The 26,196-nt window shown below is 45.0% G+C and overlaps 1 protein-coding gene across 3 annotated transcripts in view; it reads right to left on the bottom strand.

Annotated features, from left to right (window-relative positions):
• KIAA0586 (KIAA0586 ortholog) overlaps window positions 1–26,196 on the bottom strand; it is an 813,007-nt gene that overhangs the window by 133,755 nt on the left and 653,056 nt on the right. For 2 of the 3 annotated variants that reach the window (XM_078660379.1, XM_078660377.1), the window contains exons 26-27: window positions 18,797–18,934; window positions 6,428–6,608 (exon numbers count right to left, since the gene is read on the bottom strand). In XM_078660379.1, the coding sequence (XP_078516505.1) occupies window positions 6,428–6,608; window positions 18,797–18,934 (319 nt within the window). The remainder of the gene's footprint in view (window positions 1–6,427; window positions 6,609–18,796; window positions 18,935–26,196) is intronic. The other variant, XM_078660378.1, reaches the window with a different exon arrangement.

Below are 26,196 nucleotides of genomic sequence, written 5' to 3'. Positions count from 1 at the left end.
CCCACACAGGGTTGGTCACATGGCCTGGCCCTATGCCCAACCCCACAGGCTTGTGCAGCTGGGTGCTAAGTGCCTGTGGGGATTGGGCACAGTAGCAGGCCACAAGATGGGCTCTGCGCCCAACACTATCCCGCACGCAGCCATGGGCATTTTACTTTATATTAAAATTAATTTACAACTAGAAATTCACTGAAAAAACAAAGGTTAAAGTGACATTAAAGTTAGAATTGTGATAATATCTTACTTTACATTTAAGAAAACCTTAGAAATTGACTGGAAAAAAAGGTTAAAGGGATGTTATAGTCAGGTGAAAATGTCAATTAAAAACATACCGTTTTAAACTAATAAAACTACTGAAATTCACCAGTAATAGATATCTCAAGTAACTAAAACTCGTGCCTGTGCCGTGCACTGCTAATTACTTCACATATTACGTCACTCATGACATTTTCTATAACATCATTGATAACATCACTGTAACATCTAAAAGGACATCATGGATGACAACACTGTGCATGGCAAGGGTGTGAGCTATAGTTACTTTAAGGCACAGGTTATAGTCACTTGAGATAATTATAACTGGATAATTTGAGTGGTTTTGTTCATTTAAAACGGTATGTTTTAACTGACATTAAAACACAGGTGAAGCTATTCAGTGATCATGGATATCAGTATAGATTCCATGATGGTAAAGAATAATTAAGAAATATGCAATTTTCAAAAATGATTTATTTCAACCACTGGGTAGCCTACAACATTAGTTTTTCAGTCTAAAAAAACCCTTCCGATCTCCTCAAAAGTGCTTCTTAACCCCTTCCATGCGGGGCATATCCCCCCGCTGTGCTGGGGGGACGCGCGGAGCGCCCCGGTGCTCATGATGAGCTCAGCTCGTCATGAGTCACGGTGGTCGTGTGCTCATGTTGAGCTGAGCTCGTCATGACCACACCCGTTTCATTAGAACGCTCGCACAGCAGGGGAATTTGCCCAGCGTGCGAGCGTTCTAGCGGTCATGACGAGCTCAGCTCGTCATGAGCCACGAGCACCGTGGCTCACTACGAGCTGAACTCGTCATGAGCATGCAAGGTGTTAAAATGGCAAAAAATGTAATCAAAAATACGACCTGAATATCATACGGGGAAATTTGATATTAGAGGCAACTAAACTTAATTGTTCAGTGCTTAACTTACTGTTCTTGACACACATTTTCCAGTTCAAAAACATATTTCCATGATAGTAGTATTAATTGAAGGGTGTAAAATACAAATTATTTGATCTGCAATGTCACAACAAAGGTTCTGGTCATATTTACAAACCCGTCAGCATTTGGCCTGGTGGGTCTTTCTTGTCAGTTGAATCCTACGATGGTTTTATGAGATCATAATGAATGATCCAACTGTGCATTATGGAACCAATAATGCCATCAAGCTCCTCAAACCACAATGGTATTACAGGACATTAATACTTTTACCTGTAAAGTATCCTTCTCTTTGGTCAGGCCCTGTACTCATACAATTCAGCGAAGACATCGCAGACTTCATCAGCCCACACGCCCTCTCCTCCGCTGACTACATCCTCCTAGGGGACCTCAACTTCCACCTGAAGAACAACAACGACAGCAACACCACCACCCTGCTGGACAACCTAGCCAACCTCCGACTCAAGCAACTGGTGAACACCCCCACCCACTACGCCGGACACACGCTTGACCCAGTCTTCTCCTCCAGCAAGTACATCTCCTTCAGCCACTCCACCGGACTCCACTGGACAGACCACAGCTGCGTCCACTTCAGCTTCAGAAGGACCACGACTCACCACCACCCGCAACAGGTTCCCCGCAGAAGCTGGAATAAGATCACCACCGACCAGCTCACCATATCACTGAGCCAGAACCCTCCCGCCAGCTCAACGGACCCCAACCAAGCAGCCAACAACCTCACACAGTGGATCACCAACTGCGCTGTCAACCTCGCACCTCTGAAAAACCACCCCAGCAAGCCCGGCAGCAAGAAAGCCTCCTGGTTCAACGACGATCTCAAGAACTCCAAGAAGAACTGCCGTACCCTCGAGAAAGCCTGGCGCAAAGACCCGACGACAGACAACATGACCGCCCTCAAGCACGCCTCCCGCAAACACCACCAGCTGATCCACACCACCAAGAAGATAGCATTCAAGGAACGAATAGACAACAACGCACACAACAGCAAGGAACCCTTCAGCATCGTCTAAGAGCTCTCCAACCCCAGCGCCGGAAACAACGACATCACTCCCTCACAAGACCTCTGCGACTCCCTCGCCTCGTTCTTCCACAGCAAGATCGCCGACATACACAACAGCTTCGGCGCACAGACCACGCACCCAACCACCGAACCAACGCCCCCCACCACCACCCTCTGCGCCTGGACCTCGGTCAGCATCGAAGACATCATCCACACGATGAACACCATCCACTCCGGATCACCTACCGACCCATGCCCCCACCACGTCTTCAACAAGGCCGACTCCGGGACATCATCAACTGCTCCTTCAACACCGCCACCTTCCCGGAGAGCTGGAAGCATGCCGAACTCAGCGCCCTCCTGAAGAAACCATCTGCAGACCCCACCGACCTCAAGAACTACCGCCCCATCTCGCTCCTTCCTTTTCCTGCCAAAGTCATCGAGAAGACCGTCAACAGACAGCTTGCCGCCTTCCTCGAGACGAACGGATCCCTCAACCACTCGCAGTCCGGCTTCCGAGCCAACCACAGCACCGAGACCGCCCTCATCGCAGCCATTGACGACATCCGAGCCCTGCTCGACAACGGGGAAACAGCGGCCCTCATCCTCCTGGACCTCTCGGCAGCGTTCGATACTGTCTGCCACCGCACCCTAGTGCAGCGCCTCAGCAACATCGGAATCCAAGAGAAGGCACTAGAGTGGATCACCTTGTTCCTCGCCGGAAGAACCCAGAGAGTCCGCCTCCCCCCGTTCAGATCCGAGGCCACCGAAGTCATCTGCGGCGTACCACAAGGATCATCACTCAGCCCCACCCTCTTCAATGTCTACATGAGCCCCCTCGCAGCCATCGCACGCCAACACAACCTCAACATCATCTCCTACGCCGATGACACCCAGCTAATCCTCTCCCTCACCAATGACACAGCCAGAACCAACCTACACGAAGGGATGAAATACGTAGCCGAGTAGATGATGAACAGCCGCCTGAAACTGAACTCCGACAAGACGGAGGTCCTCATCCTTGGATCAACACCCTCAGCTTGGGACGACTCCTGGTGGCCCCCTGCCCTGGGCACCGCACCCAAACCAACGGACCACGCACGCAACCTAGGCTTCATCCTGGACTCCTCCCTCTCGATGACCAGACAAGTCAACGCCGTCTCATCATCATGTTTCAACATCCTACGCATGCTCCGAAAGATCTTCCGATGGATCCCCACCGAAACCAGGAAGACGGTCACCCAGGCACTCGTCACCAGCCGACTGGACTATGGAAACACCCTCTACACCGGAACCACACTCAAACTACAGAAAAGACTCCAACGCATCCAGAACGCCTCCGCACTACTCATCTTGGACATCCCCCGACACAGCCACATCTCCGGACACCTGAGAGACCTGCACTGGCTCCCCGTCAGCAAGAGAATCACTTTCCAACTCCTCACCCACGCATACAAAGCCCTCCACGACCTGGGCCCCATGTACCTCAACAACCGCATGACCTTCTACACTCCCACCCGCCAGCTACGATCGACCAGCCGCGCCCTCGCCGCCGTTCCACGCATCCGAAGAGCCACCATGGGAGGAAGATCCTTCTCCTACCTGGCAGCCAAGACCTGGAACTCCCTCCCCATCCACCTCCGTCTGACCCAAAACCACCTCTCCTTCAGGAAGCAACTCAAGACCTGGCTGTTCGAGCAGTAGCGGACCCCCCTCCCCCAAGCGCCTTGAGACCCTCCGGGTGAGTAGCGCGCTATACAAATATCTTGATTGATTGATTGATTGATCTCCTATAATCAGTGCCTTGCCACTTATACCCAGACAACTACTACGTGTACCGCTGGACATGGCTTCTGCTGTGGCACAGCTGGCAAAGGCTAAGGGGTGTTGCCTTCATTAATGCCATACATCCAATGATCTTTCTACATGTGTTCAGTCACATTATATACATGTCATGGCACTCGATCACAACCATACAATCAATAAGTCATCACTCAACAATTTCCCCAATCCCTCCACCCAGTCCTCCACTTTCTTTGTCTAATGATTTCAACTGTGCCGGAGGCTTTCAGTTGTGGCCATCAGGTATTGCCTTGAGCCATACCTTGTGACCAGTATTCTGACCTAGTAATCAACCAGGCCCAGGGGGTTCCAGGTGCAGAGCCACTGGTTACATCATGTGACTAGTCCAGGGGTCTCCAACATTTAGTGTATCAAGGGCTACTTATGTTCAATAAAAATCATCCAGAGCTACTATTATTATCAGTGTTGTAATAGTGACCATATCGGATATATTTACACTAGTGGGCACCCCACCCAAAATTTTTGGTAGTGAGTACCTCCTTGCATCAGGCAGAGATCCCAGAAGTAATGTGAACAAGACTTAATCAATTTGGATTGCCTTTACGTGGGTAATACTTAACAGTCATTGCAGCAATACCTCTGCTACCAAGGTAATAACATGAGCAATAATTTCCCCCCATCTGTATAATTTATCACTCAAATATCAGCTTTAAATATATTTTGCAAATTCAACCATTTTTCTCTAAACATCAGTTTCTGAACAAAGTTATGAAAATACAAACATTTTGATCTTGAATGCATGCTTTTCAGCTTTGGTATACATATCATAATTAAACCAAGCAAAGGCTGCCAACTAAGCAAGATGGGCTGCACACAGGAGAGCTACTCACAGGTAGCTGGATAGCTACTAGAAGCTCACAAGCTACTCGTTGGAGAAGTCTGGCCTAGTCACACTGGCCCCAGTACCCACTAGGCACATCCTTTGGAAATATACATCAGGTAGTGGATATAGTAGCAACTAGAGATTTTCTGTGGCTATCCCTAACAGTTGCTGAGGCCAGGGTGTGGCCTTTGCGCCCAGTAAATGGTCTCATTATGCCCTGTGCACAGGCTGAGCAACCACTGGGCACGGGGTATGGCTTTCGGGTACATCCTGTAGCAAGTGGAGGTGCACACCAGTACTAAATGAGCATGTTGCATGTGCAGCAGTTTTTCCATTATCAATCATTACAAATATACAGTGACAATTTCATTATAAAATGCAACTTTTTGCAAATTCGACCAGGTTCATTCCCCTTTCACCAATCTGCATGCAGCGTTCTTGGATGCATTTTAAGAGGATATATTTTCTTCTTTAAAGGTTTTGGGCAGATGTGTCATACAGGTTCAAATTGCCAAACAACCAAATATGCTGTTTTCAACGGTTGAACAAAACAGCAGTATATACCAGTGCCAACTGGTACCAGGGAAAGGAGACAGATCTGTGCGCAATTGTACAACTGCAGGATTCTGGTTAGGGGGTAGAGCAAAAATTAGGATTTTACTTTAGGGCGACGTTAATGCCCTAACACCCTAGACTGGCTCTGAAAGATTTAGATTTTCAAATTTTCCACAATGTGTTTGCGAAATGTAGCCATTTATATGCAAAAATGGGTTATTCACGTCCCTCAGGAGTTTATACCATATTTAGCTTTTTTGTGGGATGTCTCTCTATCCTTTAACCACAAACTCACACCCCTCTCCCAGTCCGAGCAAAAGGTTTTCAACAGGAATCTTCATGGACTTCATGGTAGTTCGCAGACATCACAAAATAAAGGATGAAGGTAAACAGGTAGCTCCACACAACCTATTAATTTCCACGCCCCTTCAGAAAAATGTTACATCTTCGGACATCACCAGAATTAGAGAACTTTTCATTTCAGATATACATACATTATCTATTAAAAATCACAGGAAAACACTGATGGATTCACATGAACTGCTAGTATTATTCCATCTCCCAGTTTTTTCAGTAAGCGATCAGTGATCACCCAGTGGGAGTCACAATGAAGAAATGAGATTTTGGGCTTTTGGTAGCAATGGTTTTGCTCCTCCGTGTACTATACATTAAAACATTGACCAAAGAAGAAATCATTTCATGTGAAGTTTTGTTCAGTTTCACCTACACAAAGTTATAAGCATATCATAAAACACAAGGGAGGAAGTTAAATAAACCTTTCTACTTCAGCCTTTACAACAAATCTAGCACTCGATAGAACTATAGGATGGGTACTAACAGCAGCATTCATCCTGCCTAGAACAGGTTCCTACTATAGGGAAGTAACAAGAATATGCAAACCACTAAATCAAAGAAATAAATCAGATTGTGGTGCTGGCTAAATAAACATAAATTTGTTTTTACAGACTACCTGGGGCTCCATCAAGCTGTCTAGGTAAGGATGGCCTGCTTCGATGCTCTGTGGCGTGATCCGCGGCCACAGGGTGGTCCATGTAGGCAGAACGTCCAAACACAACGCTTTTTCCTGCAACTGTGAATCTAGGTATTTGGCCATCACGGACCTCTCCTGAACTAAGTTCATCATCTGAAATCTAGGGGGAAAGAAAACAGGCCGATGAAGTGACAGTGTAAATAAAACAGACAACAGTGGCCTGCAATATAAGTCAGCTACCAACATTGTTGAGAACTTTGCAACAAGAAAGTTAAAGTGAGTGGGCACATTAGCCCTTTTTTAATTAGCAAGGCAACATGCCTTGTGGAATGTAAATCAATACATAAATAAAAATTAATATGACTGGCTATTTTGAAAATCTTAAATGGAAGTAATTGAGTGAGCCTTTTTATGCTACACAAGTAACTACGCCCCAACTCTAAAACAAAAAGATACAAACATGTAGCAATAATTTTTGTTATTTATTTGTAGGTTGCACACTACAAAACTTGACTTTTTCTAATCCAGAAATTAATTGTAAATATGCACTGGCAAATCCAACACGTCTCCCCTTTACAGTTCTCCACAGTTTTAAGATAGTCAGGAATTAGGCGGCAAGCCACCTTATCAAAACTAGCTGATAGACTTAAAAGTAGGTGTAAAGTATAGTTCACCATTGTGAGCATCAGCAAGCAAAATGTTTAGCAGTGACAGCAGAATCATCTTAGTGCCATGTTGAGATCTACACCCTAACCAGTGGCTATCTAGCTCCTGGTGGCATTCAAAGTTGGACAAATTGTAACACTGGCACTCTCGCCACGATATCTGACCCCAGATAAGTCCAGCAATGAGGAAATAGTTGAGGAATATGTCAGGTCAAGGGTGGACATTTTTAGGCTTTAACTTGTGAAAGATTTTTTTGAAGACTGATCAAAAAAAAGTATAGTGGGCTTAGAACCCACCTTCTGCTTAATATTGGTTGGCATTATCGACACTGTCATTTGCTTGCTTCTTAATCAATGTTTTGCCTTCCTGTTCTTGTGTTTGTCCCTCCCTTGGAGCATAACCTCTTTACTGTTATTTTGACCCAGTGGCATGTATCTTTACACTACTCACATTTAGGGAATTACTTTTATCTTTGTCTGTAAGCATTCCTTGAGAGGGCATGTGTCTCTTTCTCTCTCATGTGCAGTTCCCCCCTCAAATACCATCTCCATTGAGCTCTACGTTGCTCCCTCACTTGCTCACTCCCTCACAAGCTGCTTCTCTCATTTCATACCCGCCTCCTCCCATGCGACCCGCATTGCTTCCTTCTCCCCGGCATTGTACGTGCTTCCTCCTGCGTTGGCTTTTTTTAACTTCTTTTTTTATTCTCCAACCTATACCGCAAGCTCATCCATTGCTCCCGCGCCCCCTCCATCACCACACTGCTCTGTCCACATGCTCCTTTGTTGCTCAAACGTCCTCTGCTGTCCTTAAAAAATTATCATTTTAAAAACAATTTGGACATCCCAGCAGCTGTCATTTGCTGTCAGGCACTCTGCTTTCCCTAAAGTAGTTTCAAGTCATTAAAAATTTTGTATATATACTTTTTTTTGTATTTACCATTCTAACTAGTCTCCGAACGGTACATAAAACAAGCATTTGCAATGAATTGGTCTTGCCTTTGGGACCTTATATGTATTTAGCTATGCAGCAGATTAGGCTGGGTGCTGAAAGATGTACTGTTCTTTAACATGGAGGGAAAGTAAACACCAAACTGCGTGACACACCAGGTATGGGAACACATGGAGAGAAATATTGCCTTTCAGCAGGAAATAGTATAGTCCAAAGCTCTTGTTTTAAAATAAAATCAGGGCCTTTGGTGTTCATATCACTAAAAATACAAGATTTGAGAAAAATATTATTGTCTACGGGTGCTCGTGGAAGGCAATTTCTATGAACTGGAATCTAGAGAATGCTAAAGTGATTCTGGTATTTTACTGACCTCTGCTGGTCGTTTTCTATCAAGAAAGTTAAACAGAGGCAGTTGAACAAGCAGAAAGCAATTCTGGTATTTTACTGACCTCTACTGGTCGTTTTCTATCAAGACAGTTAAATAAAGACAGTTAAATAGAGGCAGTTGAACAGAAAAAAAAGTCCCTAAGCGGAAGCAGACAAGTACTAGGGCTGATCTCCAGAGCCCACAAAGTACATACACATATAATTATATACTAAAGTTTATACAAGAGGTCTCGACTGCTCGACCTAGAAATTAAATGTCACCTGCATCATTATGAGGGTGTGTGCTTTCTTGGTGACACGTGCATATGTCATCACACATGCACGCACATATGGACTAACACTACCACTATCATCCTGTCCGTTCCCTTGTTTTGGCGTTGCCCGCCAGGATCTTCAAAATACACTGTCAAAAGGTCTTAGATCAAAAAGCCAGGACCTATTTTCTTTGCCAATGCTTGTTTATCATAGGAGTTAGTCGTTTTTTCTTTAAAGTCGCGGTTATCATGCTCATTAAAGTGACAACTTAATTTTACACTGTACTGTGGAGTTCAATATAGAGTTGACATTATTTTCGGTCAGTTGGTTTGGGGACCGGGGTTGATTTTTCATCATCAAGCTTTGAACTAGATTAGGAGGGACAGGGCGAAAGAAGCAGGAAGAGAGATATTGGAAAATACTACCACAAATGGAGAACGCAAGGATGATTAAAGAACCTACATGAGTGAGACAAAGACGGGAAACGTAGGGGGTGGGATTTTACGCATGAGGTGAAATCAACTTTATGCAGCCTTGCTATTTATTCATCAACTACTACATTCGGAAGCGCGGTGGTAGACTCTTAAGAAAAAACTTGAGCAATTTTTAAAATAAAGAAAGAAATACATATTATTAAATCAATACTTGGGACAGAAACACACCGATTAGCAATACGATATACATTTTCTAAATTAGCGTTTTGAAAAGTGTCTTCAGAAATGCTGAAACCAGTGTCTAGTGCCGACGAAATTCAAAAGACTGATTATGAGGGAGCATTATACATGGGAGTATGTTTTCAAAATTCAGACGCTAAAACCTACGAAAATAAGACTACCAAAGTAACACTTTCTTAAAAGTACAAGCAAATACAAAGGAAAAACTGTTTTGCTGATTTACTGAGGCTTTGAACAATGTTTTATGTGATCCCAGGGAGACATCTAGTGGCCAGTTGTAAATATACACCTTTAGCTGTTCAAAAATAACGGCCTCCGCAATTTATCATTCAAAACCGTTATGACAAATTGATATAAAACACAGACTAGTAGTATTAAAAAATATGGTGATAAAAACAGATCAGTAATATACAATAAAGAAAATATCAACGCATAAGGCTCTTTTCGGCTGGTTAGCATAGGGTGAGGGGGTGGCATTACAGAGCCAGTTTGGAGGGGAGAGGATGTAGCCTAAGGGCTAGGGCGGTCGATCTCCAATCTGGGGAACCGGGTCTCGGCAAAACTAAACATCTTGTGATCCTGGGCAAATCACTTAATCTCCCCGTGCCTTCATAAATGAATGTGTCTGTGTGTAACGTGTCTGTGTGTAACGTAGCTGGTGCTCATGTAAAGCGCTCCAATACCTTCGGGTCAAGTTGGCGCTATAAAATACTAGGGGGGAAAAGTCCATTAATTACCATGTGAATAGTAGATGAGAGTGTTTTCCACAAAAGCATTCCACTTGATGTCCTAGAAAACGCGCGCAAAACTCAAGTTATCTACAGATTTTCTTTGAACCCAGAGGTTACAAACTTCTCGTTCTGGATACCTAGCCCTCAAACCAGTCCCACCACCGCCATAATTAATATGGACATGAAATACTCGATGTACAGCCTCGCACCCTTCCTTACGAGTCTGGTGGGTTCTCTGCCCATCTCATATATTCAATAAAATAATAGTAAAGACCTAGCATCCTGTAAACCTCCTCCCTTGTAAGTTGCAGCCAGTTCCCGAACTCTTTTCCTATTTTTTTTTAAAAAGTCAACACTTGGAGTCCTGTAATTTTACACTTAACTCCACATCTACGTGCCTTACGATATGTGCATGTACAAAGTGATAGTACATCTCTTTGTATATTATATATGGTATATGTACCTATAACTACTTACCTCTACGATATTCTGGTTGTCGATATTTTTAATACTCAGTCGACCATCCCTACTCTCCACCCTAACCCACTCAGAGGGGCCAGACACAACAATAGAGGGATCGTCGAGAGAAACCTTAGAAACGTCCCTCTCACCCAAGACCCCTCCTGCTCCCTCCTTATTCCCCATCTCAAATGCACACTCCTAAACTGTAGATCTGCTTCCAGACATGCTGCGGATATAACTGAGCTCATCATCTCACAAGAACTAGACCTATTGTTAATGGAAACCTGGCTAACTGATTCCTCCAACCCACTGATGGACATTCTAGTTCCCCCGAACTACGACATCATCAGATTAGACCGAACTGGTAAGATAGGTGGCGGTATAGCCTGTATTCACCGTAGTGACATCTCTGTAAATAGAGCCACGTCCCCGGTCCTCACGTCTTGCAAATACTTCTGCCTAGACCTTAGCAGCAACGGCAAACAAGCTTGCTCTCTGCACATCATCTACCATCCACCAGGCGACAATCTCATTTTTTCGGAACAACTCATGTATTCGATTTCAACTAACAACGGTATGAAAAACAACCAAATTTTCCTCGGCAATTTCAATCTCCACTAGAATGACAAGGACACAATTGTCAATTGCCTCAGAAGCTTCCTAGCTGACCTAGCCCTGACCCAAACCTGCATTGGCCCTACACATAAGCAAGGTTCAACCCTGGATCTAATAATCTCCAAAACGGACGTCATTCAACTGGAATCGATACAACCCTGGAACTGGTCTGATCATCACATCATTACCTTTTTTATCAAGGAAACAGTCAAATTCAACTCAGTTCAGGCCATGAAACCTAAGAGCTGGAAAAGAGACTTGAAACAACTCAACACAAGCACACTACCTTCCTCAAGCTACAACCTTCTATTTCCTCCTGCTGACACCACAGACGTGCATGATCTCACCAACCACTACCTCAACTCGATGACCGCAATAATAAATGAGGTAGCCCCTCTTCAACTTAAGAGAGTCTCCACTAAAGACTCAAAACCTTGGTACAATAGCCTACTCAACGAAGACAGACGCTCTCTTAGAGTGGCTGAACGCAACAGGAGATCAGTTCCGTCGACTATTCACCTCAAATTACTAAGGAAAAAGAGAAATGCCTATTACAAGAAGATTAAGCGCACCAAAGCAGACTTCTTCAAACACCAACTAGACCAAGCTAGAAATCGCCCAAAAAAACTATTTGAGCTAATCAAAACTCAATCTAAGGACGCCCCTCAACGGTTTCAAGGCACCTCCCAATCTCAACCCAACTGTGAACAATTCTCCGCCTTCTTTACTCACAAGGCCCTCAACATCGAGAACGATCTCTTAACCCCTTCCACGCTCATGACGAGCTGGGCTCGTCATGCAGTAGCCTCCTGCTATGCTGATGACGAGCCCAGCTCATCATGAATAATGGTGTTTGTAAAGTTCCAGCACAGGAGAAAAATCCCCATAGCGTTCAAGGTGTTAAAGGACCGATTACTTTATTCTGTGCCACATTCACAAACCCCTCCGTCACCACCAACCACGACACACCAAAACCCTTCAAAGTGTATCCCAAAGAACAAAGCCGCCTGGTCATCCTTTGACACCTACTCGGAAGAGGCCTTGGGTAAGATTCTAAATGCCTTGAAACCTTCCAACCACCTCATCGATCCACTCCCCGCTAACACTGTTAAAGACCTAACCCCATGGCTGCTTCCGCTTTGGACCAAAATCAACAACAGTTCACTCCAACAAGGTTCCATTCCAGATACCCTCAAAGTCAGCCAAGTCTCTCCCATCCTTAAGAAACCAACAGCTGACCCCACAGATCTTAACAACTATCGTCCTATATCCAATATCCCTACCCTGGCCAAACTGCTTGAAAAATGCGTGCACCACCAACTAACGAAACATATTGTGCGCTTTGACCTCCTTGACAAACACCAATCTGGCTTCAGAGCAGGGCACAGCACGGAATCAGCCATGACTCACATTATTGATGATGCGCTTCAAATCCTGGACCAGAACGGCTCATGCTTATTCATCCTGCTGGACCTTTCCTCAGCTTTTGATAAAGTCAAACATGAGAGTTTGCTGGATCTGCTCAGACTGAGGATGGGTCTATCAGGACCAGTGCTAAACTGGTTCACCTCCTTTCTACACAACCGAACACAACAATTCAAGATTAACAACACGCTTTCCAACCCCGTTCCTGTAAGGCTGGGCGTCCCACAAGGATCCTCACTCTCCCCGACATTGTTCAACTTGTTCATGGAGCCGAGCCGCTCACCGAAATTCTCCAAGTGTCTAACGTGCAATATCATATGTACGCCGATGATACAAAACTGTATCTAAAGATTAACACCTTGGAAGACATTAAACAGCTTAACTCCACACTCAGGAACACCCAAACATGGTTGGCAGAAAATCATCTCCAAATGAACACTCTAAAGACCGAATTCCTCCTTATAGCCCCCCCCCCACTAAAATCCCTCTGATGCAAAACTTAATCCAACATCTCACTGCACTCAACGTGCAACCAACTATTGTGGACTCAGCAAAATCATTGTGAATAACTCTGGACAGCAATCTCTCCATGCAGAAACACGTCAGCAACGCTACAAAGGGAGAAAACTTCACATTAAACATTCTAAGGAAGTTGAAGCCATTCTTGCCAGTCGACGACTTCAAACAGGCTGTACAAGCGCTAGTTATCCCCCATGTAGATTATTGTATTGTCTCTTTATGCGGCCTCCCAAAAGCGACTACAGCCCCCCCTTAGAGCATCAATAAACGCTGCAGCAAGACTCATCACCGGCTCAAAAAGAAGTTCCCACATCTCCCCATGACCTAAAATCTTTGAATTGGCTCCCATTTGAAGCAAGAATCCAGCTAAAAATTGCTTGCATGACACATAAGGCCTTACACCACAAGGCACCCACTTACCTCGCACAGAAATTGTCAATCTCTGGTGGCTCAAGGTCCTCTAAGGGTGCAGATAACCTTCTACTAAAACCTCAAAGATTCAATAAAAAAAAAACATAAACGATCCTTCTCTGGGATGGCGCCCAGGATTTGAAATACTCTTCCCTCTGAAACCAGATTGAATTCTTCTTTCGTATCTTTCAAAAAGGAAGTAAAAGCGATTCTCATGGCAAAATTTAACCCACTACTCTACCCGGTCCTGAACCTTTTTCATCCAAGACTCATTCCTTTGGTTCCAGGAACAACTATGATCCCAGGCTTCGATACTGTATGGCTTTCCCTATGTGTTTTATTTTATCTATCTCATGCTTGTTCGCTATATTGTGTCTTGCTATTCTTTATGTATATTCAACTCTGTTCATTGTAAAGCGCTCTGATAACCGCAAGGATCTTGTTCACGCTCTATGAAACCTTCTAAATAAATAAAATAAATAAATGCATTGTAGCATAATATTTTTGTAGCTGAAATTCGAAAAATCTGTTTGTGAGACAACGTGTTTGGTGAGATAGTATTTTGTGTTTTATTATCAGTGTTTGGAAACTGGTTCAAGAATGGCATGAGTGGTAAACTGGAAAGCAGATTTTTTAAAATATATCATATATGCATTTGCGCAGAGAGTAATATGCTATTTATCACCAGTATTGACACTCGGGTCGTGCCATGACACACAATAAGCGAAGCTTCAAGTGAGTCATGCAGCCCATAAACTTATGCAATAAAGGTAATGAATAGCACATTATATTCTACACAGAAGCATAGATGATTCATTTTTCATGTATGTTTGTTTTACCAAAAGGTATTTAACCAACACCGGGATGAAAGGGATTAAATTTGTGCAGCAAGTTAAAATTATTTTTAACTAGTTGTACCCGGCCACGCATTGCTGTGGCTCAGTCTGGTTAAATGGAAGATAAAGAAAAGAGTGAGTGCACGTTTCTAATATGTTTAATTTTTACAATGCTTTTGGGTATACAATATGTTTTTGTGACTATTGTCTGTAAGCGTCCCTTGTAGTTGTTGCGCAGCAAGCAAATCGATAGGGTCTGTTCGTCCTTTCGATTAAAAACACGCGCGTGTTGTACACGCACATATTCGAATCCAAAGTTGTGTATATATAAACGCGCTGATATTTCAAAGTGAACCAACTCCTCCCCCCTCCCTCCACCCACTTCCCGGTCTGCCATCCTGACACCAACTGTCCATCCTAATATATGTCGACTATTGTCTCTATGCGTCCTTACTTAATGTTGCAAAGTGAACCAACCCCTCCCCTCTCCCTCCACCCACTTCCCGGTCTGCCATCCTGACACCAACTGCCCATCCTAATATATGTAGACTATTGTCTCTATGCGTCCCTTGTATTTGTTGTGCAGCAACCAAATCAATATGGTCTGGTCGGCCTGTTGATTAAAAACACTTGTGTATTGTACCTGCGTGTAATCAGATTCAATGTTGTGTATATATAAACACACGCTAATGTTGCAAAGTGAACTATTTCCTCCCCCTACCTCCACCCACTTCCCGGTCTGCCATCCTGACATCAACTGTCCATCCTAATATATGTGGACTATTGTCTCTATGCGTCCTTGCTTAATGTTGCAAAGTGAACCAACTTCTCTCCCCTCCCTCCACCCTCTTCCCGGTCTGCCATCCTGACACCAACTGTCCATCCTAATATATGAAGACTATTGTCTCTATGCGTCCCTTGTATTTGTTGCACAGCAACCAAATAGATAGGGTCTGTTCGGCCTGTAGATTAAAAACACGAACGTATTGGACAAGCGCGTATTCGAATCAAACTTTGTGTATATATAAACACGCGCTAATGTTGCAAAGTGAACCAACTCCTCCCTCCACCCATTCCCGGTCTGCCATCCTAACACCAACTGTCCATCCTAATATATGTAGACTATTGTCTCTATGCGTCCTTCCTTAATGTTGCAAAGTGAACCAACTCCTCCCCCCTCCCTCCACCCACTTCCCAGTCTGCCATCCTGACACCAACTGTCCATCCTAATATATGTAGACTATTGTCTCTATGCGTCCCTTGTAGTTGTTGCGCAGCAAACAAATCGATAAGGTGTGTTCGGTCTTTCGATTAAAAACACGTGTGTATTCGACACGCGTTTACTCGAATCCAACGTTGTCGGTGAAGAACTTTGGGAGATTTAAGATTTCGAACAAACGAACATTGACATTTTTATGTGTCTCTTTGGGCTTTCGGTTAAAAACACGAGCATATTTGAATCCAACGTTGTGTATATAAAAACATGCGCATATTCGAATCCAACGTTGTGTCCAAATTTCAAAGAAATCGGTGACGAACTTTCAGAGATTTACGATTTTGAACAAACGAACATTTAAATTTTTATTTATATAGAATATATGCACACATATATATACACACACACACACACACACACACACACACACACACATATATATATACGCACATACATATATATATATATATATATATATATATATATATATATTCCATTTATTTGCAGTAATTGTCCGGCATGACTCGTTTCGGCAGCTGAGCTCGGCTTTGATAGGCACTTTATAGATTTCTTTTGCACATCTTGACTCCCAGGGACCAGTAAAATGGAGATACAGCTTTTTGAGACAGAGTTGGGAGATTGCCAGAGTTGACATATGCCCACTTGGGCAATATTATCAAACAGGACTGATAAAAATGTTTTAGAAAATTCTATTTAAGTAGCTTTATACAAACAGTATACTATGTATTAGGCAATGATCTCATACTGTTTAGGGCTGTACAATTGGAACAAACATTACACATGCGGATTTTATATATTTTCCGGTCTTTAAAAAATCTAATGTGATTTTTATGAAATGTATATGTAATTAAGAATTTTAAATAATTTATATGTAATGTTTATGCATCAGCCCGATGGATCTCCTTAAGAATCTAGGGGTCAGGTTTAGCTACAAGAAAGTATTTCTTCTATGTTTTTGACTGTTTAAACTCTGCCTCAATTGCACTAGCACCTTAAATACTGGTCGCTGCCAAACGCAACATGCCATGTGATCAAGCTTCAGTGGAAGCGAAACGCGTTATGGCGGCTGGCTGGCTGGAAATAAAGCACTTAAATTAAGCACCAATTCCTGGGTCTGCTCTTCGTCATTTCTAAAGGCAGGAGTCTTTTTTCCTGGTGACGACTTACTTTCATATATATATATATATATATATATATATACGCGCACATACATATATATATATATATTCCATTTATTTGCAGTAATTGTCCGGCATGACTCGTTTCGGCAGCTGAGCTCGGCTTTGATAGGCTGAAAGGAAAATATCACAAAAACGGAACGGAGGAACATATCACATAATAAACTGCACCAGACTGTGGTCGTCAGTATTTAAATTGTAGAAACGCATGCTATGAATTTTCTATTAGATAAAGTGAATGAAATTTGATCTCACTGGTGGCGTAACTTGGAATGAATGATAAAGCATAAAGTGATACTAAGTACAGTCGACACAACCATGCAATCAATGTAATACCATCAAACATAAAAGTATACAGTGATTTAAAGTGTTAACATGAACATTTGCGTTTCCCTTGTTTGACTACATGATGCTTGGCAGGCAACGAGTATTTTCTTTATGCCAATTTTAATTAATCTACGCATGCACTGTAAATATGCTTGCAATATGGTACCGCAGTATATGATTAAGGCTGAGATAAGAGGTCAAAAGGCATCATAGCAGACGATTTCTGCAAATAAATGGATTAAGAAAACTCCATAGCATTTGTGCCTGTTTTTAAATGATAAGAGAGGGGAAATATTATACGGAGTAAGCGGACTCCTCGAGGGATTGCCCCTCTTGAACTGGTAATCGATGGCAGGCAGCTACAGAGCATACTCCGATTCCCACCTGACTGCTTCCTATAGACTGGGGTGGCGTGGTGAACTAAAAAACAATGGATTAAACCCAGATCTTTGTGACTGGGGGTGAATGTTTGCATTGTTCAGCATTCCGTCCATCATTTGTTCTTTTTTGCTTCCTATAAACACCATTCTGAGCAAAAAAAAATCCAAATATCAGATTCTCTTACTTTGGGTGCATAACAGAAAGGTCTTGAGCACACTGGGGCTCCTGTGAGCAATCGTGTTGCTGCATTTTCACAAGGCGGCACTGTACTGGACAGCGTAGAAAGTAACTAGCACTAAGGGGGTGAATTATTTTAAGAATCTGCTCCAACAACAGGATTCCTCACACCGACCCTCTCTCCTACCTATTTAGGGTGATGACTCCTCAGCAGTTTATGCTGTGTTTAACAGCAAATATTTCTCCTTATTTTCACACCTATCACTTTTCCTCTATGGCCAGGAGATAAAACAACATTTCTGTAATACACAAGATTTGGCACTGGCCCTGTAACTATGTCAGGTCTCAGTAATGCTTAAAAGGAGACTATGTTTCAAATCTCCTGGCTGCTAACATAACATAACACGTGTATTTGTAAAGCGCACGTTCACCCAGTACTTGGTATTGTGGCGCTGAGCAACAGATGTTTATTGTTACCCAATTCAATGCTACTCATTGTATCGAAGGATGAAAGGTTGAGTGGGCCTGCCGGGATATAAACCTGTGACCATGAGGTCACACACAGGCCCCTACAGTGGGCGAATTAGCCCACTAAGCCACCAGACGCGGCTAAGACCAACAGCAGTGCTTTAAATGGGCCGGTACTGACCGGTACGGAGTACCAGCACTTTTTAATTTTGAGAGGGAGAGTTCCTGCACTTCTCAAGAGAAACGTAATACTTTTAATTGTAGAGTACCAGCACTTCTCAGAAACAAGCACTTCTATTTTTCCATTTCAAGTACTGACCAACAGTACAAGGGAAGTGACACTTAAAGCCACTCTTCTGGGTGTGCGAATAAGTGTGAAGTAGTGCCTTGACCAAACTGCTTGGGGGTCAACTTTGGAAGGAACCTTGAATATTTTATGTGCAGTCCAACAGACAAATATTTGAATTGAATTGACAAGCTAACAGAATAACCTCTTTTTCTTGGTGACACCTAAGTAGGCTCATGGGGCCTACCTATATTACTTGGCAATCGCCTCTCGACCTGATGGGAAAGCAGGCGGTACAGTATTCTGTCGTTGGAGAATCACAGTTGAGCTTCGCAAACAATGTAAAATAAAATGAGTCATACCTCAGAATTGTAGATTAATTGACTTGAGGTTACTTGGGCTTTGTTTAGTTTAACCAGCAGTGAGAGAACTGGATCTCGGTGGTGATTTTGGTGGGGCCGGGGGTGTACTACTTGTCCCTCACTGGGAGGGTCATAGTCCTGCAGAAGCAAAGTTTATCATTAGTATCTTGTGACTAAGAGAAAATGCAAGTCAAATGTGAGAGCCCTTAGTTTAAAAAAATCTTGAATATAGTAACAAATTCACAAACTAAGCTATATCCACATTTCAATTTTTTTCTATCAAAGGATCATCACAAAGTCATCAAACATCAATATAATGTTCAAGAATATCAAGAAAAAAAAAAGAATGCACCGAATTACGGTGAAATCTAGAAAATTATGGTGAAAAACAGAGCCTACTGGCCCCAACAGTAATGTGTGAGGTTTGCCACTGATATCTGTCCTTCAAACTGGGCAAAGTACAACCATTCCACACTTGACTCTCAGGATAGCAATGGCAAGTAGTTCAATGCTTCTCTGGTAGGTAGTGTGGAGGACAAGAGCTCAGAACTCAACTGCCAACCAACAAACACAAAAGCATAGTGTACTGTACTGTGGGCATTGGCAATGATCAGGTACAGGTGCAAATTACTTCAAATATCCCACTGATCAAATGCGTAACCCAGTTCAATGTCTTTCGATTTCTTGGCAAAAGTCTTACGTTCAAATGGCAAACATTTGCGCATTCTAGTCTCTCATCCTGGTCACAGGAAAGCTTCACTTTTACCTGATGGCTAGCTTTGCAGTTCAATAATCAGTAGGGAATGAATCACTCGACCATGGCTAGCAACTTTGTGATAAAAAGCCCTCAATCACGTTTAGCACGGCCGTAAGGCGGTATATCTTGGTTCTCCGCCAAGTTTAAAAACGTGTAAGCATCATCATTTTAAACTTGGCGGAGAACCAAGATATACCGCCTTACGACCGTGCTAAACGTGATTGAGGGCTTTTTATCACAAAGTTGCTAGCCCTGGTTACTCAGGTCGAGTGATTCATTCCCTACTGATTATTGGCTATTATGACAAGGAAGCTGAATGAGTCACAATTCCTTTCTTCTCCCCCCGTTGATTTATGATATGGCCTTGCAGTTCTACAGTTGCAGTCTTCATAACTGCCCTCGCAGCAGCAGCTTCCCTTCTGCGGGCAGTAGAAACAGGTGCTGCTTGATGAAGGGAGCATTGCAGACCTGTGTGGCGTCACGATTCTTTGCCAGAGGCAGACTCCTTAACCAGATGGACACCTGCTCATGTAACGCAGTTGTGGCATCTGGGCACATTAGCGGCTTTTCTGATTTTGTGCAATGAGGCTCCTCTTCCAGGCATCAGAAGCAACAGCACTGTCTCCAAGGGTCACAGCAAATTGCCAGTTCAAACAATGATGCTTGTTCTTCACACTCGAAAACTGGTCCATGCAACTGGGGAATGCCCTCTTACCATGGGTCGCCTATGGTTTCAATCTCTGCAGTAAACAGCAGTCTCCGTGTGCTCCTCCATGCTGGGTGTTAGATTTGGGAGTCTCTATTTGGCACAGGTAGGTAGTTGTGACAAATAGGGATCCTCGCCTCTAGTCAGGATAAGGGGATTACACTCCTAAAACAACCCCTGCTCACCCCCTTGGGAGCTTGGCAAGAGCAGACAGGCTTTATCTCAGAGGCGTTGTAAGTTGAGCATTTGTGACCACATACAGTAACAACACTAGAAATGGACACCACACAGGTTTTATATAAAAAATAAGTAGACTTTATATAGAGTTACCACAAGACCATGAATGACAAAAATACACAATACTGTTACTTTAAGATGGTAGATTAAGCTTAGTTCAGTTCAGTTCTTAGATGCGACACTTTGCATCAATGTACCTTAGGTTGTGTTGCGCTTCCACGACACGCAATGTCGCAGCGGGGGAAATGCGGCAAAGTTCAGGTGCAAAGAAATAAAGACGTGAAGATCATCCAGATGCAGCACGCTTCTAGGGGATGCGAGAAGTTCTCGGTTCGATGCGTGGACTGCAGCGGCGATACCTTGACTATGCGACGGCAAGAGCTCCAGCGGCGACACTCTTCTTCCACGATGCGTGAAGCTTCCGCTCGATGCGACAACTACAGCGGCGACATCCAAAATGCGACGGCAGCAGCTCCGACAGCGGCGCGCTTCTCAGGGATGCGAGGTGCTTTTCTTCGATGCAGTGCAGTGCAACAGTTCCAGCGGCGACACCCTCCTTTGGAGTTGCGAGGGCAGGCACAGCGGCGGTGACACGCTCCGACCTCGTTGCGATATTCTTCTCCTGATGCGGTGCAGTGCGACAACTACAGCGGCGACACCCTCCTTCGGAGTTGCGACGGCAGCAGCAGCGACGGCGACACGCTTCCTCTTTGTTGCGGCATGCTTCTCTCAGATGATGTGCAGTACGACAGTTCCAGCGGCGACACCCTCCTTCGGAGTTGCGACGGCAGGCACAGCGACACGCTTCTGCTCGTTGAGAGGCTCTTCCAGCTCCTTGCGACATGCAGTTCCTCAGAAGGCCGAAAACACCAGCAGGCACTTCCAAAAGAACTCTGGGCAGCTGGGGGTTGAAGTCTGTTGTCCCTGAGACTTCAGCAGGAGACAAGCCCTTTTCCAAGCCCTTGGAGATACTTCACAATTTGAAAGCAAAGTACACAAAGTTCCTTTCTCCTTCCTTTGGCAGTAAGGCAAACACTGCAGGCCAATCCCCCAAGCAGCACTTCAGCTTGGGAATAGTCTATCCTCAGTTTCTTCAGGTTCCTCTCCTCAGTAAAGGTTTCTTCTTGTAGTCCAGAAGTGATCTAATTTCTTGGGATCAGGGTCCCAATATTTATACCCCCAAATCCTTTGTTCTCTGAGGGGAGAGGGACCTTTGCCCAGTCCAAACCAGTTCTGAAGCACTCTGTTTACAAGACTTCTCCTTTCCTTTCACAGTGTAGGGCAGACACATCAGACGCCCCACAGGAGGTGGAGCCAGCATTGTGGAAGGCAAGTACAGTCCTGAAGCACTTTGTTTACAGGACTCCTTCTTTCAGTGTGCAGGGCAGAGACATCAGCCGCTCCCCAGGGGGTGGACCCAGCATTTTGGAAGGCAGGCACAGCCCTATTCAAGGTTCAGGTGCAACTCCTCCCTCCCATCTAGATGCGGATCTCCCTATTCACCACTGGGTGCCTCAGCCTGTCTCTTGGAATCCCCCAGCCCTGTCGCTCACAAAACCAGACAAAGGAATACACAACCTAGCAGAGGCAGGTTTGAATGGTTAGACAGGCAAATACCTACTTTCTAAAAGTGGTATTTGCAAACACAGAATATTAAAATAAACTTCACTAAAAGATGTATTTTATTATTCTGAGTCCAGGTATGCTAAACTCGAATTTCTACCATGTTCTCTGAGTCTGTTAGGATTATAAAATGTAATAACTAACAGCCCATTCTGGCCTATGGAGAACAGGTAGCCTTGCAATAGTGAAAACCGAAAATGGCTGTAATTCACTATTAGGACATGCCACACGCACCAGGGCTTGTCCTACCTTATACTTACAATGCACCCTGCCCTTGGGACTACCATAGGGGTGACTGATATGAAGAAAAGGGAAGGTTTAGGGACTGGCAAGTGGGTGTACTTGCCCAGTCAGCATGACAGTACCAGACTGCACGCAGGCTCTGCAATGGCAGACCTTAGACACATTTTACAAGGCTGCTTCTGTGGGTGACACAACCAGCGCTGCAGGCCTACCAGCAGCATTTGGATTTACACGCCCTGGGCACACTCAGTGCACTAGACTAGGGTCTGACAAGTAAACCAAATAGCCAAACATGAAACCACTAATTAATACATCAATTTACAATAGGGAGCACTTGCACTGTGGCACTGAATAGCAGTGGCGCAGTGCCCAAAGTATCGAACACCAGAAAAAACACATGAGGCAACAGCAAAAAATGGAAGGTAGACCCACGCCAATGGTGCCAGGTCTAACACGTGTCCCCTCCAGCTGAAATATGGGGGGAACTACCCTATCTCCTGGGAGTTCTCTTCGCTAAGGCGGAAAAATCTGGACAGACCATCAGCGTTGGCGTGCTCTGTACCAGGGCGGTGTTCCACCGTCGTAAAGTCCATACCCTGTAGGGAAATAGACCACCTCAACAGCTTTGGATTCTCACCCCTCATCTGCATCAACCATCTGAGGGGGCCTATGGTCTGTCTGAACCCGGAAGTGAGTCCCAAACAAGTATTGTCTCAGCTTCTTCAGTGCCCAGACAACAGCAAATGCCTCACGCTCAATAGCACTCCACCTCTGTTCCCGTGGAAGTAGCCTCCTACTGATAAAGGCTACAGGTTGATCTAGGCCCTCCTCATTCATCTGTGACAGAACAGCCCCCACACCATGCTCTGAAGCGTCTGTCTGAACGATAAACTCACTTGAAAAGTTGGCTGCCCTGAGCACGGCCACCGTGCACATGGCAGCTTTCAGAGACTCAAAAGCTTTCTGACAGGTGTCAGTCCAGATCACCTTTTTGGGCTGCTTCCTGGAAGACTGCTCTGTCAAGGGTGCAACAATGTTGCCATATCCCTTGACAAACCTCCTGTAATACCCTGTGAGACCTAAGAAGGCTCTCACCTCTGTCTGGGTTTTGGGTGGTTCCCAAGCCAGGATGGTTTCAATCTTGGGTTGTAGGGGCGCCACCTGGCTGCTCCCAACATGCTGTCCTAAGAACACCACGGAACCCTGCCTGATCTGGCACTTGCTCGCCTTGATCCACAGCGCCCATCAACACTTTCCAGAGGTGGCGCAGATGTTCCTCCCAACTGGCGCTGAACACTGCGATGTCATCCAGGTAGGCGGCACTGAATTAATCCAGTCCAACCAACACCTGGTTGACCAACCTCTGAAAGGAGGCAGGGGCATTTTTCATCCCAAAGGGCATAACACGGAACTGGAAATACCTCTCCTTTGCCCCATCAGTCAAGGCGATCTGCCAGTACCCAGGCGTTAAATCAAACGTGCTGAGGTACCGTGCAGCCCCTAGCCGATCAATGCAATGAGCTCATCAGCTCTGGGGATCGGGTGCGCGTCAGTCTTCGTGACTGAATTGAGCTCTCTGTAGTCCACACAGAACTGGAGTTTGGGTGTGGCACCTGGCGCTGCAGCCTTTAGGACCAAGACCACTGGGCTGGCCCAAGGACTGCTAGATGACAATCACCCCTAGCGCAAGCATCTTTGAAACCTCCTCTTTGATGCAAGCCCTCACACTGTCAGTTACCCTGTAAGACTTGTGCTTCACAGGTAAGCTGTCTCGTGTGTCCACATCATGGACGCACCAATCTGTGATACCAGGAACCAGGGAGAACAGATCAGAAAACTGTCCCAGCAACTGGCGGCAGTCATTCTGTTGCTCATGGGTCAGGGTGGAAAAGAGGTTAACACCATCCACTGACCCATTTTGCGCTGAGGCTGACAGGAGGTCAGGAAGAGGCTCAGTCTCCTCCTCCATTCCAGCATCTGTTGCCAAGAGCATGCCCACTACAGACCTCTCTAAGTGGGGCTTAAGGCGGTTGACATGTAGGAGCCTCAAGGGGTTCCTAGGAGACCGCAAGTCCACCAAGTAGGTAACTGGACTCTTGCGCTCCACAACCTCAAATGGTCCGGTCCACTTATCCTGGAGCGCACCGGGCTCCACTGGGCCATGACCCACACTTTCTGGCCAGGTTGAAGCTCTACCAGAGTGGCATTCTGGTCATACCCGCACTTCATCTCCTCCTGGCTGGCTTCCAGATTCGCCTCAGCGAGTTGCCTGAAATGCCTAGTCTGGTTCCTAAAGGCCAGCATGTAGCTATATACATCCTGGGGAGGTTTCCTGGGAGATGGCTCCCAGCCTTCTCTAACCAAACTCAGAGGTCCTCTGACTGCGTGTCCATAGAGAAGCTCAAAGAGACTGAACCCTAGAGATTTCTGTGGCACCTCACGGTATGCAAACATCAGGCATGGTAAGAGGACGTACCACTTACGCCTCACAGGTTCCTCAAGACCCATAATCATGCCCTTTAGGGTCTTACCTTTACTGACACTGCCTTTCCATTGCACGATTTCGCTAGTAGGGGTCTGATCCTGGGACGTCTTCTCAATGTCAGATCCTTGCCTAAACACGCGAACGAAATACAGTTACTTATTGATAACCATCATTTAGATGTTCTTTTCCTAACCGAGACGTGGACCCACGCCGACTGCGATATCGAATTAGACTGGGCCTGTCCTCAGGACTACAAAATCCTGCATCTTCCTAGACCCAAAGGCCGCGGTGGTGGAGTCGGTATTATCCACAGAGCCTCATGGCTCATCAACATCTTAGACATGGATCAGGTCGCTGGGACCGAGCTCCTCGGCCTCTCCATTAATTGTCACACTAGAGCCACGTTCACGGCCATTATTTGTTATCGCCCTCCGGGGTCCTTTAGCTCCCAACAACAACAATCGTTACTCACCACCTTTACAAACATGGCGACCTCCCACAGCAAGTTAATCATCTTAGGTGATTTCAATCTCTGGCCGAACGGTAGTCTGGATACTGGACTGCACAATCTCCTGCTCTCTTGTGAAAGCGTGGGACTCTATCAACTGGTCAAAGAACCCACTCACAAAGCAGGTCACATACTCGACCTCATTTTTTCCACCCCTCAGCTAGTACACCTGAACGATATCCTGCCTATGGGCTGGACTGATCATGCTCTTCTCAAATTCTATATTACCACTAAAGGGGCTAGAATGCCGGCACATAGCACCTTCTCTGGAGCTCCACCGATGCAGTGTTCCATGTGAAAGACAGCTTTTCTCCCGCCAACCCGGTAGAGGACAATTACGAGGCCTTTTGTACAAGGAAATCCTCTACAACGGACTCCTATGCTCCCTTAAAAAGATGCAAACCCAAGGGCAGACCTTCAGCCCCTTGGTTTGACGACTCTCTGAAAACCCTCAAATCAGCCTGTAAACAGGCCGAGAGGAAATGGAGGCAAGGCTACTCCAACACAAATAAGTCACTTTGGAAAATTAAACTTCAGGAATACAAATCTGAAATTGTTAAAAGTAAATCTACCTACTTCTGCTCCACTATAGTTAATGCCGCTAATAGCTCTAAAAGCATTTTCCAGATTCTCAACAACCTCATCCACCCTGCCTGTGCTAAAAAAACTATCCCTCCTACACAAGCACTCTGCGATAATCTCGCACAGTTCTTCAAAGACAAAATTGAGACTATTATCCACAACCTGAATACTTCCCCCTCACTGGATAGTCTCAACGCCCCCGGGACTGTCTCCTCTGACTCTGAGTCAGCAAACCTAGAGAACATGCCCATGGTACGTT

This window comes from Lissotriton helveticus, chromosome 9 (assembly GCF_964261635.1).
Source record: "Lissotriton helveticus chromosome 9, aLisHel1.1, whole genome shotgun sequence".
NCBI lineage: Eukaryota > Metazoa > Chordata > Amphibia > Caudata > Salamandridae > Lissotriton > Lissotriton helveticus.
Note: the sequence above shows the minus strand (reverse complement) of the source record. Positions and strands in the feature narration are given on the sequence as shown.